At 51.0% G+C, this 13,402-nt stretch overlaps 2 protein-coding genes across 2 annotated transcripts in view; one reads left to right on the forward strand and one right to left on the reverse strand.

The window, feature by feature from the left end:
- Window positions 1–13,402, forward strand: part of ATRN (attractin) — a 427,246-nt gene that overhangs the window by 346,555 nt on the left and 67,289 nt on the right. The window lies entirely within an intron of this gene.
- GFRA4 (GDNF family receptor alpha 4) overlaps window positions 1–13,402 on the reverse strand; it is a 145,449-nt gene that overhangs the window by 29,909 nt on the left and 102,138 nt on the right. Inside the window, exon 3 of the mRNA XM_032765830.2 lies at window positions 691–771. Within this exon, the coding sequence (XP_032621721.1) occupies window positions 691–771 (81 nt within the window). The remainder of the gene's footprint in view (window positions 1–690; window positions 772–13,402) is intronic.

The following is a 13,402-nucleotide window of genomic DNA, read 5'->3' on the forward strand; positions in this document are numbered from 1 at the left end:
CCCCGGGTAAGAGGAAACGCATCACAGCCCCTCCTTCACCTGAGGCCCCGCTCCCCTCTGCCCCTCCCCCATATTGCTCACCCTTATAGCCAGTAACAGGTGGGAGGGCATAGCCCCCCCACTTTTAAAACTGATGGGTCCAGGCCCCACCCCCATTCCGGTGCCCCTGTCCTGATCTGTATCTGGATCCCATTGCTCCATCAGGCAGGCATGGGGCCAGATTTACCAAAGATGTCTGCTTCCATTGAGGCCCCTGAATGGGGCCAATGGGTGCTGATCTCTTGTAAAAATCTGGCCAGCCGTCTGCCCTGAAGGGGATGGGCGCCGAGAGAACAGGGTTCTTCTAGCCAGGGCTCTTCTCCCAGAGTCATGCCGTTTTCTACCTCAGCTGGGGGAGCCTCCAAGGCTGCCTATCCAGCCCTTGCCTATCTCTGCCCTGGTCCCTCGCTCTTTATGGCCCTGGTCCAATCATATAAAGTGCCTCCCCTGGAAACCTGCTCTTGTCTCAGCAGCTTAGCATGAAAATTCTCAGCACAGACAATGCAAGAGGGGGCCGTGCAGCACAACAGACTGTGGTAGGGCAGGGAGAGCCTAGTCAGTCCGTCCCTCCCAGATCTGGATTGCGGGCCCCCTCCCACCGAGCACCCTGCTTTGGCTAACAAGTAGGAGAGTGTGCTCCAGCCCACCTACCTGCGGTGATGGATGCCAGCCGGACATAGTCAAAGCCCCTGACGAATGGCTCGTACGGAGAACTCTCCAACACATTCATACCTGAGGTGAAAGGAAGATAAGTTGAACCCCAGCATAATAAGGTAGCTCTGGCTCCTGAGATTTGTGTTAGGAACATGTCTCAGTGCAAAAGCCGGAGTCTGCAGAACAGCGTTTGCATTATGGGTCTCCATGAGGCATATTCTTATAGCGAGTCCATTTCCCCAGAGTAACGCTCAGTATCTTACGAGCTGGGGGAAGAGGTCAGATCAACAACCCTGGGGAGCCAAGTCCTATCCTTATCCCCGGCACAGGACAAAGAAGATTTCACCAAGGCTACCCCTTGAAAATGAATCTCAACTTTGGCCTGGGTGGGTTAGTTTCTATGGGCGAGAGAGCTCTTTGGTCTCAGTTCTTGGCCTCTCTGCTGCCAATGAGGGGCCCGGGTATACAAGGAACTGGACAGACTCCACGAATACACATGTGATGGTAGCCATTTTCATTCACTACGCACCCAGCGTTCTATCCCCCCGAGGGTTTTCTGAACTTGCTGCTTTCCAGACAGCCATCCCTAAGCTTTGCTGCGTATTGCCTTACCCTAGATTGGGTGTCCCTTCATACTTATTAACACTGTGTCTCCTCCCAACGCATGCTGCTCTCTCTAGCTGAGCATAGAGTGAATGAAACGCAGCCCCAGCAAAAGCCCCCTGGTCTAGATTAAGGATGCTGGAAATTTGAGTCCATCAGAGTTCTCCTTTTATCAACTCCAAGGACCCTAATGTGCCATCTTACTGACTGATGCCACAGAATATTACTGAGGCAAATAGCTTAGTAAGTTTTAAAAACAAACAAACACTGGGGGGGGAATTAGACATTTATATGGATAAGATCTGCACTAGCTGGGATAAAAGGGCTATCAAACCTCATGCTTCAGGGCACATGCTGATCACCAGCTGGGGTCAGGAAGAAATTGCCTCCTTGATGCACAGCACTGTGCAATTACCACCGGTGCATTACAAGGCAAGTTTACAGCTTTCTTTGAATTACCTGGCACTGCCACTGACAGCATTGGGGACCTTTCATGTGCTGCAATGGAGCAGTTTTTATGTTCTGATGACAGCACATGGCATCTGGTAATGCGTCTCCAAATACTGAAGCGCCTAAACATAGACTTGCTCAACAGATGCTGAGTAAATGCTATGCTGTGTGAATTCCCTGGGTATACGGTTCCACAACTGATTTTTATAAAGGCTTCTAGGAAGCCTCCTGGGTACGTACATATGAAAGAAAAGCCTCTGCAAGTCAGTTTCAGATTGGCTTCCTTTTTTAGTCAATTAAACATGAAGGGATTTTTAAATATGTAAATATTATTAGAAAAATGTGTCCCAAAGGAAATAGAAGCAGAGAAAACAAAGATTCAGTGGCGTTTAATGGACGTGCGAGTCAATCTGCTGCTCAGAGAAAATAAGGGGCTCACAACACTGAGTTAAGCCGGGTCACATGCAGTGGGAAGCAAAACCTAATCAAGTCCTGATTTACAGCATTCCTGCCTTTCCAGCCCTGCTGTGCCAATGCATCTTAATCCTGACCTGCAGTTCCCCTGCTATTCCAGTGCGGAGCACCTGACGTGTCTCAGCCCTCACTTACAGAACCCCCTGGTATTACAGACCTGGGCAGGGTGACCATGCAGCCTGGGTGGCGGGTGAACCACTGTCTCGAGTTCCCAGCTCTGCTCCTTCCACCCGAGGCCCCGCACCTTCTACCTCCCTCCCACCGGAGATCACTGCAGCTGCTGGCCCTTGCCCCAGGCTAGCGCTCCCAGCCCCAGAGCACCCCCAACCCTAGAGCACTGGGTAGCCCGGCCTCAGCTCCCCTAGCCCCGGAGTGCCGGGAGGCCAGGCAGTGCAGCCCCCAGCCCCTCTTCCCCCACCCCGGGAAGCCAGGCAGCGTGGCCCCAGTCCCCAGAGCCCTGGGAGACTGGGCAGTGCAGCCCCAGCTGGGGCCACGGCACGGGGGAAGAGCCACCCTCAGAGTGGGAAGCAGGAGGGGGAATGAGGGTGGAGTGTGGGTGGGGCCACACCTGGCTGGAGGCTTACCCCAGCCTATGATACCCGCCATCCATGCCATATAGATCGTTTTGACCGGGACAGTCCCTTTTTAAGCCTTGATCAGTTGGGAAGAGCGAATGGAACCAATGCCCACTTTTGTCAAAAAAGCAGGGTGCAGAGGACCATGCGGGGGTGGGCAGTTAGCGGTGATGCCAGCCTCACTTGGGGGTGGGAGGGTGGCAGACGTGGGCGGGGGTAGGCAGGGCTGGGGCGAACAACACCAGCCCCGTGTGCATGTGGAGGGCTGGGCTCGGGAGAGCAGCTCTGGCCAGCCCCGTGCGCAGGAGATGGGGGGACTTGGGCTAACCCCACGCAATGTCCCATTTTCCCTTTGGGAAATATGGTCACCCTACAGCTGGGTCACTAGCTCTATCTATACCCCTCTGTGCAGCACTCCACTCCGAGGTTTGGCTTTCAGGCTCCAGGGAAGCTGACAACGATCTCTTGCTTGAAAAAGGCCAAAATGTGGCTCAAACTGGCTTTCTTACTCTGTTGTTAAACCATTTCCATCGGTGAGTAGATCGGCAAAGCACCACACGTGAAAGGAAGGGGGTCTAGTGGGCGTGACCTGCTCTGCTTTCAACTGTTGGATAGGAAACCAGCTGCATTTCTCAACACAACTAGAACACAGTAAGTGTTAAGTTACCTCCCCCCCTGCCCCCTGAGGCTTTAGTTTTTCCATGGGGGAACCTCAAGCAGAGACTTTCCTCTTTACCTGGGATGCTCTAGGGCAAAGGTCACCTGCAGAACCTGAAATGATGGCCTGCAGAGTCCATGGGGGAAGTGGATCTGACTAATCTGCCCCAAGCCCCCTGCAAGACCTCCTTTCTCTCAGTCGCTGGAGACATCACACCACCAACCATAGGTGCCGACTCCGTGGGTGCTGAAGGGCTGGAGTACCCACAGGGAAAAACTGGTGGGTGCTCTGCATCCACAGGCAGCTCCTTCACTGCTGCCCTGCCCCAGCTCACCTCTGCGTCTGCCTCCTCCCCTGAGCGTGTCACGTACCTGCTTTTTCCCCCTAGCTCCCAGTGCTTGCGCTGCAAAACACCTGTTTCGCACAGCAAGCACTGGGAGGGTGGGGGGAGGAGGGGGAACGCGGCAGGCTCTGGAAAGAGGCAGGGCTGGGTGGGAATTTGGGGAAGGGGTCCAATAGGACAGGGAAGGGGCAGAGCTGTGGCAAGGACATTGGAGAAGGAGTTGGAATGGGGCTGACTCCATCCACACGACCAAAACTCTTGTCCAAGATCTCATCATCTTGGGTCTCCATAGAGCCCTACCAAATTCACGGCCATGAAAAATGCGTCACGGACCATGAAATCTGGTCTTTTGTGTGCTTTTACCCTATACGATACAGATTTCCCAGGGGAGACCAGCGTTTCTCAAATTGGGGGTTGTCAAGGTCTTAATCCCACTTTGAACTTTAGCGTCCAGAAAGTGGGGACCTGCATGTACCCCTCTAAACTTAACTCCTAGCTTAGATCTGATAACGCTGCCACCAACGAAAATATAGTGTTTGGTACACTTTCTGTCCCCCAGAAACCTTCCCTGGGGAACCCAAGACCCAAATCCCTTGGGTCTTAAAACAAAGAGGAATAAACCATTCCCCCTCCTTCCTCCTCCCAGATTTTCCCCTCTCTGGTTTACCCTGAGAGATCACTGTAATTCAACTCCTTGAATCTTAAAACAGAGAGGAATTAACCTTTCCCTCCCCCCTCCTCTCCTCCCCACCTATCCATGGTGAGTTCAGACCTAATCCCCTTGGGTCTTACACAAGGAAAAAAAACCAGTCTGGCTCTTAAAAAGAAAAGCTTTTAATTAAAGAAAGAAAAAGTAAAAATTATCTCTGTAAAATCAAGATGGAAAATGTTTACAGGGTCTCAGCTTTACATAGACCAGAGGGATTCCCTCCCCGCTGGCCTAAGCATAAGTTACTGCAAACAGGTAAAATATCCTTCCAGCAAAATACACATTTGCAAATAAAGAAAACAAACAAAAAGACTAGTCCGCCTTCCAGCTATTACTATTTTGAACATGAGAGACTGTTTCAGAAAGATTGGAGAAAACTGGTTGCACGACTGGCTCCTCTCAATCCCAAGAGAGAACAAAGAACAACCCCAAAAGCACAAACAAATACTTCCCTCCATCAAGATTTAGAAGTATCTTGTCCCCCAGTTGGTCCTTTGGTCAGGTGTCAGCCATGTTCACTGAGTTTGTTAACCCTTTACAGGTAAAAGAGACACTAATCCTTAACTATCTATTTATGACAGGGGTCCTGACCCAAAAAGGAGTTACAGGGAGGTCACAAGGTTATTTTGCGGGGGGGGGGGGCAGTATGGACACCCTAACTTCTGTGCTGCCTTGAGAGTGGGCGGCTGGAGAGCAGCAGCGGCTGACTGAGGGCCCAGCTCTGCAGGCAGCAGCCCAGAGGTAAGGGCAGCAGTTACCACTCTCCAGCCGCCCAGCTCTCAAGGCAGCGCTGCCGCCAGCAGCAGCACAGAAGTAAGGGCAGCAGTACTTCTCTCCAGCCGCCCAGTTCTCAAGGCAGCGCCGCCGCCAGCAGCGCAGAAGTGAGGGTAGCAGAACTGCAACCCCCCTACAATAACCTTGCGACCCCCCCCCCACAAATCCTTTTGTTTCAGGATCCCTAAAGTTATAACACTATGAAATTTCAGATTTAAATAGCTGAAATCATGAAATTTATGATTTTTAAAATCCTATGACTGTGAAATTGACCAAAATGGACCGTGAATTTGGTAGGAACCTAGGTCTTGATTACTGCAACTTCCTTCTCTCTGGTCTTGACACATGCAATTTTGCCCTACTTGCAGCCAGTAAGAAGGCTGCTGCAAAGATCATTTTCCTAGCTCGTCACTTTGACCCGATCACCCCTCTCTTTGCATCCCTCCGCCAGATCCCCTCCCCCCTTTTTTTATCACATCCAACAGAAGCTGCTTGTCTTCACTTCCAAGTCAATCTCCGTCATTCTTAGCATCACTTATTCACTTTTGAGAATGGACGGGCCTGGCCCATCCACTTTTCGCCACAGGCTGGCCCCCTCCCTGTCTTCTTCCCCTCAAGGCCCTGCCACCCAGCCAGGCTGGAAACTGGAGCCCCACCAGGGTAGATAGCAGCCGGGGAAGCCCGGGCAGCTGTGGACCCTCCACCTGACCTGGGCAGAGACATGGGTCAGGGGTTGCTTTCAGGCCCCCACCCACCCCCGGGCAGGTGGGGGGTCCATGGCTTCCTGGCCTGCTCTAATAATAAAATAATAATAGGAGATATACCAATCTCCTAGAGCTGGAAGGGACCTCACAAGATCATTGAGTCCAGCTCCCTGCTTTCACTAGCAGGACCAAGTACTGATTTTTGCCCCAGACCCCTAAGTGATCCCCTCAAGGTTTGAACTCACAACCCTGGATTTAGCAGACCAATGCTCAAACCACTGAGCTATGCAGCCCTAGCTTCTAGTTTGGCCTCAGGGGGAATAGCACATAACATGAGAACATAAGAATGGCCTTACTAGGTCAGACCAAAGGTCCATCTAGCCCAGTAGCCTGTCTACCGACAGTGGTCAATGCCAGGTGCCCCTGAGGGAGTGATCCTAATAGGTAATCATCAAGTGATCTCTCTCCTGCCATCCATCTCCATCCTCTGACAAACAGAGGCTAGGGACACCATTCCTTACCCATCCTGGCTAATAGCCATTAATGGTCTTAACCTCCATGAATGTATCCAGTTCCCTTTTAAACACTGTTATAGTCTTGGCCTTCACAACCTCCTCAGATAAGGAGTTCCACAAGTTGCCTGTGCGCTGCGTGAAGTAAAGAACTTCCTTATTTGTTTTACACCTGCTGCCTTAAATAATAAAAGGACAGGGCAGGGCCATGGATGGGGCAAGGCCTTGTAGCCTCTCACTTTTAAGACGAATCTGTTGCCCCTGGGAGAGAGCTCCCATAAACTTCCATAAAGCTGCCTCCATTGTCCTCCTTCAAAATCCCTTCTCAAAACTCTCCTTCCATGAAGCCTACAAAACTGGTCAGGCTGCTGGTGTGCAGAGTACCGCCTGTCATGCTGACCGAATTGCCTCATTGTTCCTTTGTACTCCCCATCTAGGGTGACCAGATCACCCAGGTCAAATATCGAGGCAAGTGGGAGGGGGAGAGGCTGGCAGAGGGGGAAAAAATGGCAGCAGAGCAAAAAAAAAAAAAAAATCCCCCCCCCCCCCCCCGATTCCTCCACCCTCTGCAAGCGCTGGAGGGAGGCCCAGGAGACGCAGGGGAGCACGGGGCCAGGGTGAGTGTGAGTCCGGCCTGGCCCCGAGCAGGCAGGACTCGGGCGTGGTACCTGGAGGGAGAGTAAGGGGCGGCCCGCAGGGCCAGGCGGCGGCTGCTTTCCGCACCTGGGTAGCAGGACTCGGGAGCAGCCGCTGCTGCAGCTCCCACTGCCGCAGGGGGAGGAAGCAGCCGCTGGCCAAGCTCAGCAGCTGTGGCTCTGGCACCCATGAAGCCCCCGAGCCCAGGCCTGCTGCGGGGACCAGCAGCACGCACGCTGCGCCCAGCCCCTGGCCAGTTGCGTCTGGACTGGCTGCCCAGCTGGTGCAATCCTGCGGGCGGCCCCAGAGTGGGGGCAGCAGGCCCCAGCATCGCCATCCCGCTTGGGTTCCGCAGGGGAACGAACGGGGCTGGTCTGCCGATGCCTCTGCTGCGGGATTGCACCAGCTGGGCAGCCAGCCCAGACGTGACTGGCCAGGGGCTGGGTGCAGCATGCGCTGCTGGAGCCCCGCAGCAGGCCTGGACACCAAAGCCGCAGCTGCAGCCGCCGAGCACCACGTGCTTGGCCGCTTCCTCCCCCCCACGCAGTGGGAGCTGCAGCGCGGCTGCTCCCGAGTCCTGCTGCCCAGGTGGGGAGAACAGCCGCCGCCCGGCCCCGCGGGCCGCCCCCTACTCTCCCTCCAGGTACCGCGCCCGAATCCTGCCTGCTCAGGGCCAGGCCAGACTCACACTCATCCCGGCCCCGCGCTCCCCTGCGTCTCCTGGGCACAGTGTGCTTGGCAAGAGGCGGGGATCTGGGGACGGAGCTAATGGGGCAATGGAGGGAGCGGGGATGGGGGCAGGGATTTGAGGAGGAATCCAACGGGGGATGGTGGGGGCGGAGTCGGGGCAAGGGAGGGCACGAGCCCTTCCGGGCTCCGGAGCCTTTGCTTGTTTCTCTAGTGTCCCGACCTAACATTGGTTGGGGTGCAGGACAAACAAGCAAATATCGTGAAAGTCCCGATAAAATCGGGATGGCTGGTCACCCTACCCCCCATTGAACTATATCCATTTCTTGTCTTATGCTGAGATTGGATGCTCCTTGGGGCAGGGACTTTCTTTTTTTTCTGGGTTTGTACAGCCCCTAGCACAATGGGGCCCTGCAACAGAGTATACAATAACTCATGGAAGCACAGACGCCAAGGTATATATTCCTCCACAACAGCCCTGGGCGCGCGCTGCTTTGAGGATTTCATTGCCTGTAAACTCAACCAAAAAGAGGGCCCAATCCTGCAAGGTGCTGAGCCCCCTTCTTTGCTAATGACTTCGCATCACAGCACTCAGCACCTTGTAGGTTTGGGTCCTAAGATTGCAACTGAAAGTGGGATTCCCAAGGGGTACACTGAAGCAGAGATCATGGAAGCTGTGATCAGGGCAGTCTGCCTTGGGCTGAGGCTCAGGGGCTACTTGGAGGGAAAACTAATCTGAGTCTGCCAAAAACGCAGCTACATTTTAAGGTCCTATTACCAGGGAAAAGATGCAAGAGCCAGAAGAGACACCTCAGGATTTCCTAGCCCAGATTTGAGACAGAGTACTGTTTGCCTCATAAGAAGCTGCTTCTGACCTAAGATACGACCTGTCCTTGTATAAAACCTGTTCCTCCAGTCAGTCCTGGCTGGACAGCAAAATGCCGATATTCAGGCTTGTATGCAATGTAGCTGTAGCTGTGTTCGTCCCAGGATATTAGAGACAGGGTGGGTGAGGTCATAGCTTTCATTGGCGCTTCCGCACCACACAGGGCTCTTCTTTATGTCTGGCAAAGGTACTGTCAGCATCACAGCTAAATAAAAGGTGGAACAGATTGTTTAGCATAAATAGTTAGCACATTGTAAGGGACCATTCAAGGCAGAATGGCCCATTAACACCTCTGCAGTCATAGGACAGGAGGGGGTTAGTAGGTTACAGGTTGTTGTAATAAGCCATAAATCCAGTGTCTCTGTTCAGTTTGTGATTTGTTAGTGTCTAGAAGAGTTATGACTGTAAGCTCCCAGGATGAGGCCTGATAGGTGAGGCACAGAGTGACCAGTTTGTGAAAAGTGGTCACCCACAGGTGATAGGGTGTTTTTTGTCTTTTATCATTTTCATGTGTGAGCACATTGGAGAGAGTAATGATTGTCTTTCTCACCATCAGAATTTGGTCCAATAAAAGATATTATCTCGCCGACCTTCTCTCTCGAATATTTAGACTGCAATGTGACACTGATTAAAATACAGACTGGCTGCAGGGGTGCTGCTTGCTGCTATACGTGAGGAGGTAGAGAAGCAGCAGAAGGTGGGGAGTGGAGCATGTACTTGTGTGGAATGGCCCTACTCAGCAGGGTTAGTTCCAGGTACCAGCGGAGCGAGCTGGTGCTTGGAGCGACAGATTCCAAGGGGCGGCTTCTGGCCAAACCTATTTTTTTTTTTTTTTGCGCTTCGCCGCTTCCGCTGCCTCTGCAGGTTTTCTTCTTTTGGTTTGCTGCTCCTGCCGCCCTGTAGGGGCGGTGGTGCGGATGAGGGGAGCTTCTGGGAGCGGTGCCAGGTCTGCAGCAAGTCTGGCACGCAGACCACGTCCTTCCCTACGCAGACCGTGTCCTTCCCTGCCTGCCCACCAGAGCGGCGCGGAGCCCTCCCAGCAGGCGGCGTGGCAGCAGGGGCCGCATGGTGAGTGCCTCACTTAAGGAAGCCCTGGCTGCCCCCTTCTCTCTCTGCTCCCCGCCACTAGATGGGTTGTGCACACCGCTGCCCGGGGTCTGCAGGGCTGGGAGTCCCCCTGCACCCGCCACCCCACAGGTATTTTTTTTCTTTTTGTTTTTTTGTTTTTCCTTCCTTTCGCTGTTCCAGCCGGGTGGCAGGCAGGTTTGTTCCGTGCCCGTCCCCTTCACTGCTCCGGCCTGCAGGTTTGTTTCCTGCCTCACCCTCTTTGCTGCTCCAGCCGGGCGGCAGGTTGTTTTCCCACCTCCTACCCCTTTTTCTGCTCCAGCCGGGCAGCAGATTGGCTTCCCGCTCCCCCCTCCCCTTTGATGCTCCAGCCGGGCGGCAGGTTGGTTTCCCACCCCACCCACTCCTTTGATGCTCCAGCTGGGCAGCAGGTTTTGTTTTGTTTTTTTTTTTTGCTTGGGGCGGCAAAAACGCCAGAGCCGGCCCTGCTACCCAGAACAGCATACAGTAAAGCAGCACTTCCTCTCAAGGTGAAAGGAGTCTCCAAAGATGACTCATTAGTGAATGAAATAATGGAACTAAAGACCAGTGGTGATTACTTCAAAGGTGCGGATGCCGAAATGAAGATATTACAGTGAGGTGTCCAGGTGCATGACGAAAGAAGTCAGAATGGCTTGATCAAACAGGCAGACAGGCAGCTCCAGAGAAAAGGATGTGCGACTGCAGGCAGTCTGCCAGAGGCAGTACTTGTGACCACTGTGAACACAATCAATCAGTCAGGATGTCATGCAGGAAAATCACAAGAGAGCAGAGACAAAGCTGACACTGTGTCTGGTCTACCAGGAGCAGCCTACCTTTGCCATCTTACACAGAAGCAGGAAACAAGAATAGCTACTTTAGCTGGAAATAAATGCACGGGGTGGTGTTTCATCAAGTCCTATGGGGGACACTAGAGCACAGGAATGCAAGGTCTCAAGTTGGAGGTGGAAGATAATCTCCCAGAGACACATGTTAGAAAGTTTGAAGAGTTAAGGGAAATAGAAGATGGTATTGGCCTTACAGCTGCCAATGGAACTCAAATCCCTTACAAAGGATGGACTGACATCCCATTCCAATTAAGCAAAGATGACGACTTCCTGATGTTCCTGGACTGGTCAGTGCACACAAGGTAGAGCACTTAGTCATCAACATTATTGAGAAGATAGTCAAATATCCTGAAATTCACCTGATGAGGCACCAGCATGTAGCCTCACTGACAATATTCAATGTGTATTTCCTCACATCGCCATGGCAAAAGTGGAAGCTCTTGTGAACATCATCCGAAACGACAATTCTGAAACCTGAGCATGCTTCAAATGGAGAGAAGGAATGTGATTATCCCCAAAGGAAAAAAACCCTCACTAATGTAACATGATGGATTCATCCAGGTCTGGATACTGAAAGTTTAACAGCAATAGTTGAGCCAGATGTCTGCTGTTCAGTCACCTGAGAATTTGGACAAAAAAGAAACACTAGTGAAAATACTTAAAAGAATCATCTTACCAGATAAATATCCCTTGACATCATTCTGAAAGGATGAACTGCACTTGGAATTTTACAGCAGATTAAATCTGAAATTCCAGTGGATACTCGGCAGATAAAATTCTTCCTGGTGGCAGTAGTGTCAAAAATGAGAGATGGTAGTACTAAGGATCAAAGGCAAGCTAACAAAGAAAACTACCTCTAACCAGAAGGGATGATCAAAGTCTGTTTGAACCAGCACTGAACCTAAGACGTTTAACAGAGATGCAAAGGAAAATGGCCCAGCAGATGCTGAAAGAGGAGTCCAAGGCATTGATGAAGACATGGGATGGATATCTAGTCTGCAGATGCATATCAAGTTATATGATCAGCAACATGTACAGAAGACTTACCTCTCAGTGTCTTATCCACTGTATAAAGAAGTCAAGGAATACCTGCAAGATCTCCTAAACAGGGGATGGATCACAAAATCAAAGTCATCCTGTTCATCACCAGTGTGATGTGTCCAGAAAAGGGATGATAATCTATGATTCTGCATCAGCTATTGGGAACAGAATAGAAAAACCAGACCAGACAAGCAACCCATCTCTCGAATCCAAGATGTTCTGAGTGGATTAAGAGGTAAATCTTGGTTCTCCATCTTAGATCCAGGGAAGGCCCTCAAGGTTCATTAACTGAAGAAACCCATCACTTCACAGCCTTCATTACTCCATGGGATCTATACGAATGGGTTAGGCTGCTTCCTTCCAGCAATGTATGGAAGAGAGCCTTGCAGAATTTAGGGATGAGATATGCATTCTCTACCTGGATGATGTCCTTGCGAGCAGTGGCACTTTTGAAGAACACATGGAGAATGTAAGGAGAGTATTGCAAGAGCTACAGAAGCATGGAATGAAGATGAAAGCTGCCAAATGTGAGCTTTTTAAGAGAGAGGTACTTGGGAATGGAGGTACCGGCTGAAGGTTATAAGATGGATTCATCTGACACATTGGCTGTTCATGATTTTGCAGATAAGCCACCAAATATCCTCGGAGAACTTCGCAAGCTGCTAGGCTTCCTCACCTATTATCCAAGGTACTTCAAGACTTTTTTTCAAGTAGCAACGCCATTTTTACGACTCGTTGACTGTTCCATTGGAATCTGACACACAACACCATCAAAAGTGGACTTGGAAAAAGAAGACGTTTCCAGTAAGGGGTGAGGTGCAGTCTTATACCAGCATCCGGAAAGTAAACTAAGGGTCATTGGTTATGAGTCAAGAACACTAATTGCAGCTAAGAAAAATGATCACCTTCATTCAGGAAAGCTGGAGTTCCTAGCTTTGAAGCAGGCTGTAACTGACAAATTCTGTGACTACCTCCACTATGCACAATCCTTCACAATTTACAGGGATAACAACCCATGAACCTATGTCCTCCCCTCTGCCAGGCTGAATGCCACAGCACACCGTTAGGTTGAAGAATTAGTTGACTTTACATCAAAGTTAGATATTGTCTGGGGAAATCTAATGTGGTTGCAGATGCTTTATCCAGAATGCCCCTTGATGTGGAAAAAAATATATGATGAAATGCACAGAAGAGACCAGCAAAGATGTTATTAATACTGTCTTCTTGGTTAGCAGTTATTACTACCAACCCTTTGGCAGCAGAGGACTTCCCCATGGCTACTAAATCCACGGTAACGCCTATTCTGTGAGAAGACATTTTTGCAGCTCAGAAGAAAGATCCAGCTATTGTTAAAATTCTTTATTATAAGTCCTTGGAACATACACGGAACAGCCAAAAGAGCACAGGAGGATGTAGTACGATCTCTGCCCTGCTGTGTGAATGGCATTGGTTGCATCTGGATACAGATGGAATACGTTAGCAGAAAACTTACTTATGAAATCAGCGGTATCACTTGAAAAACCCTAAGGTGTGTATATCAAGAACTACACAAAGACTCATATTCTCATAGACTTAAGGTCAGAAGAGACCATCATGATCATCTAGTCTGACCTTCTGCACAATGCAGGTCACAGAATCTCATCCATCCACTTCAATAACAAACCCCTAACCTATGTCTGAGTTACTGAAGTCCTCAAATTGTGGTTTGAAGACTGCAAGCTGCAGA

Source organism: Chelonoidis abingdonii, chromosome 5 (assembly GCF_003597395.2).
Source record: "Chelonoidis abingdonii isolate Lonesome George chromosome 5, CheloAbing_2.0, whole genome shotgun sequence".
NCBI classification, from domain to species: Eukaryota; Metazoa; Chordata; order Testudines; family Testudinidae; genus Chelonoidis; species Chelonoidis abingdonii.